General features: G+C 44.3%; 1 protein-coding gene across 1 annotated transcript in view; it reads left to right on the plus strand.

Moving 5' to 3' along the window:
- Positions 1–347, plus strand: part of LOC106812587 (CMP-sialic acid transporter 1-like) — an 11,620-nt gene extending 11,273 nt beyond the window's left edge. The window contains 2 exon segments of the mRNA XM_014816494.1: positions 13–27; positions 29–347. Of these exon segments, the coding sequence (XP_014671980.1) occupies positions 13–27; positions 29–193 (180 nt within the window). The 3' untranslated portion in view covers positions 194–347.
- Positions 348–2,175: the final 1,828 nt, after the last annotated feature.

Consider the following 2,175-nt stretch of genomic DNA (forward strand, 5'->3'; position numbering starts at 1 on the left):
GTCTACAACGAGTACCTACTGAAGGATTGTCGGAGCGTCGACGCCCATCATGCTGCAGAACGTCTTCATGTACGTTGACTCGATCGTCTGCAATGTCGTCCTGCTGATATGCCGAGGCAAGCTGCTCGACGCCTTCAAGCCGGATGCTCTCGCTTCCATCTACAAGGTCAGCAAGTTTTGCGTGTGCGTGTGACGAATCGAAACCTAAATCGAAAGCGGTTACGGTCGAGTGCCACCGATGTTTCGTTTTGGTTTTCGGTCTCGGGTTTCTGTGTTCGGGTGGGTGTTTAGATTAGTGCATGTTTGGTAGGCATGGTGCAGGAAAAGAAAGCATTTTCGGGATTATGCGTTGAAACCTAGTGAATTTCCGTGTGTTGAAACCTAAAACGCTACTGTGAATTCTGTGGTGTTCGAAAGCCTATGTGAATTTCGGTGTGTTGAAACCTGTGAATTTCTGTGTTTGAAACCTAGTGAATTTCTGTGCGTTGAAACCTAGTGAATTTCTGTGCGTTGAAACAGTAGTTTAATATTCTGTGTGATAAACCTAAGGTGAATTTCTGTGTGTTGAAACCTAGTGGAATTTCTGTGTGTTGAAACCTAGTGAATTTCTGTGTGTTGAAACCTAGTGAATTTCTGTGTGTTGAAACCTAGTGAATTTCTGTGTGTTGAAACCTAGTGAATTTCTGTGTTGAAACCTAGTGAATTTCGGTGTGTTGAAACCTAGTGAATTTCTGTGTTGAAACCTAGTGAATTTCGGGTGTGTTGAAACCTCAGGTGCAATTTTCTGTGTGAAACAGTAGATGAAATTCTGTGGCGCGTTGAAGACCTGATAGTGCATTTCTGTGCGTGAAACCCCTAGTGAACTTCTCTGATGTGTTTGAAGTCCTAAGGTGAATTTTCTTGTGTGTGTGAAGGAACGCGTAAGTGAATTTTCTGTGCGTTTGAAAACCTCAGTGAATTTCTGTGCGTCTGAACTAGTGAACTATTTTGTTGGCGTTGAAACCTAGTGAATTTCTGTGCGTTGAAACCTAGTGAATTTCTGTGTGTTGAAACCTAGTGAATTTCTGTGCGTTGAAACCCTAGTGAATTTCTGTGCGTTGAAACGCTAGGTGAATTCATCTGTGTGTTGGAATACCTGAGCTGATTTCTGTTGTGCTTGAAACCTAGTGAATTTTCTGTGGCGTTGAATAACCTAGTGAAAATTTCTGTGCGGCGTTGTAAACCTAGTGAATTTCTGTGGGGCGTTGAAACTAGTAATTTCTGTGTTTGAAACCTAGGTGAATTTGCTGTAACGGTCTGAAACCTAGTGAATTTCTGTGCGTTGAAACCTAGTGAATTTCTGTGTGTTGAAACCTAGTGAATTTCTGTGTGTTGAAACCTAGTGAATTTCTGTGCGTTGAAACCTAGTGAATTTCTGTGCGCTTGATAACCGTAGTTAGAATTTTCTGTGTTTTGAACCTAGTGATTTCGTGCGTGAACCTAGTGAATTTCTGTGCGTTGAAACCTAGTGAATTTTCTGTGTGTTGAAACCATAGTGAATTTCTGTGGCGTTGAGAACCTAGTGAATTTCTGTGTGATGACAACGCCTAGTGAAAAAAANGAGAGAGAGAGAGAGAGAGAGAGAGAGAGAGAGAGAGAGAGAGAGCGCGAGAGAGAGCGAGAGAGCGAGAGAGAGAAAGTGATCTTGCAATGCGCGCGTGCGTGTGCGTGTGCCCGCGTGTGTGCGCGCGCGCGTGAACGTGTGTGCGCGCGTGCGCGTGTGAGTGAGCGTGTGTGCGCGCGTGTAGTGGGGGGGGGGGCCTGTTTCTGTGTGTGCGTGTGCGGCACGCGTGTGTTGGTGTTAGTCTGTGTTACAGCACATCATTTCTAATGCCAAATTGATTAACAATTCTCCATATACCTCTGCTTATATACGAGAAGAAAACAATATTATGCTTTAATTCCTCTAGAAAAAATCCGAACGGATATCCAGCGACGGCCACGTTCTTCGTGTCGCACGAGTACACGAACTATGAGGTCGTCGAGAAATACTACAGTAAGGGATACGAGATCGCCTCGCACTCCATCACGTTAGTACTCATAGAAACATATAGATCGCAACGAGAATTCCACGTCATGCTGCTCTCTCTCTCTCTCTCTCTCTCTCTCTCTCTCTCTCTCTCTCTCTCTCTCTCT

This window comes from Priapulus caudatus, unplaced genomic scaffold, assembly GCF_000485595.1.
Source record: "Priapulus caudatus unplaced genomic scaffold, Priapulus_caudatus-5.0.1 Scaffold664, whole genome shotgun sequence".
Classification (NCBI taxonomy): Eukaryota; Metazoa; Priapulida; class Priapulimorpha; order Priapulimorphida; family Priapulidae; genus Priapulus; species Priapulus caudatus.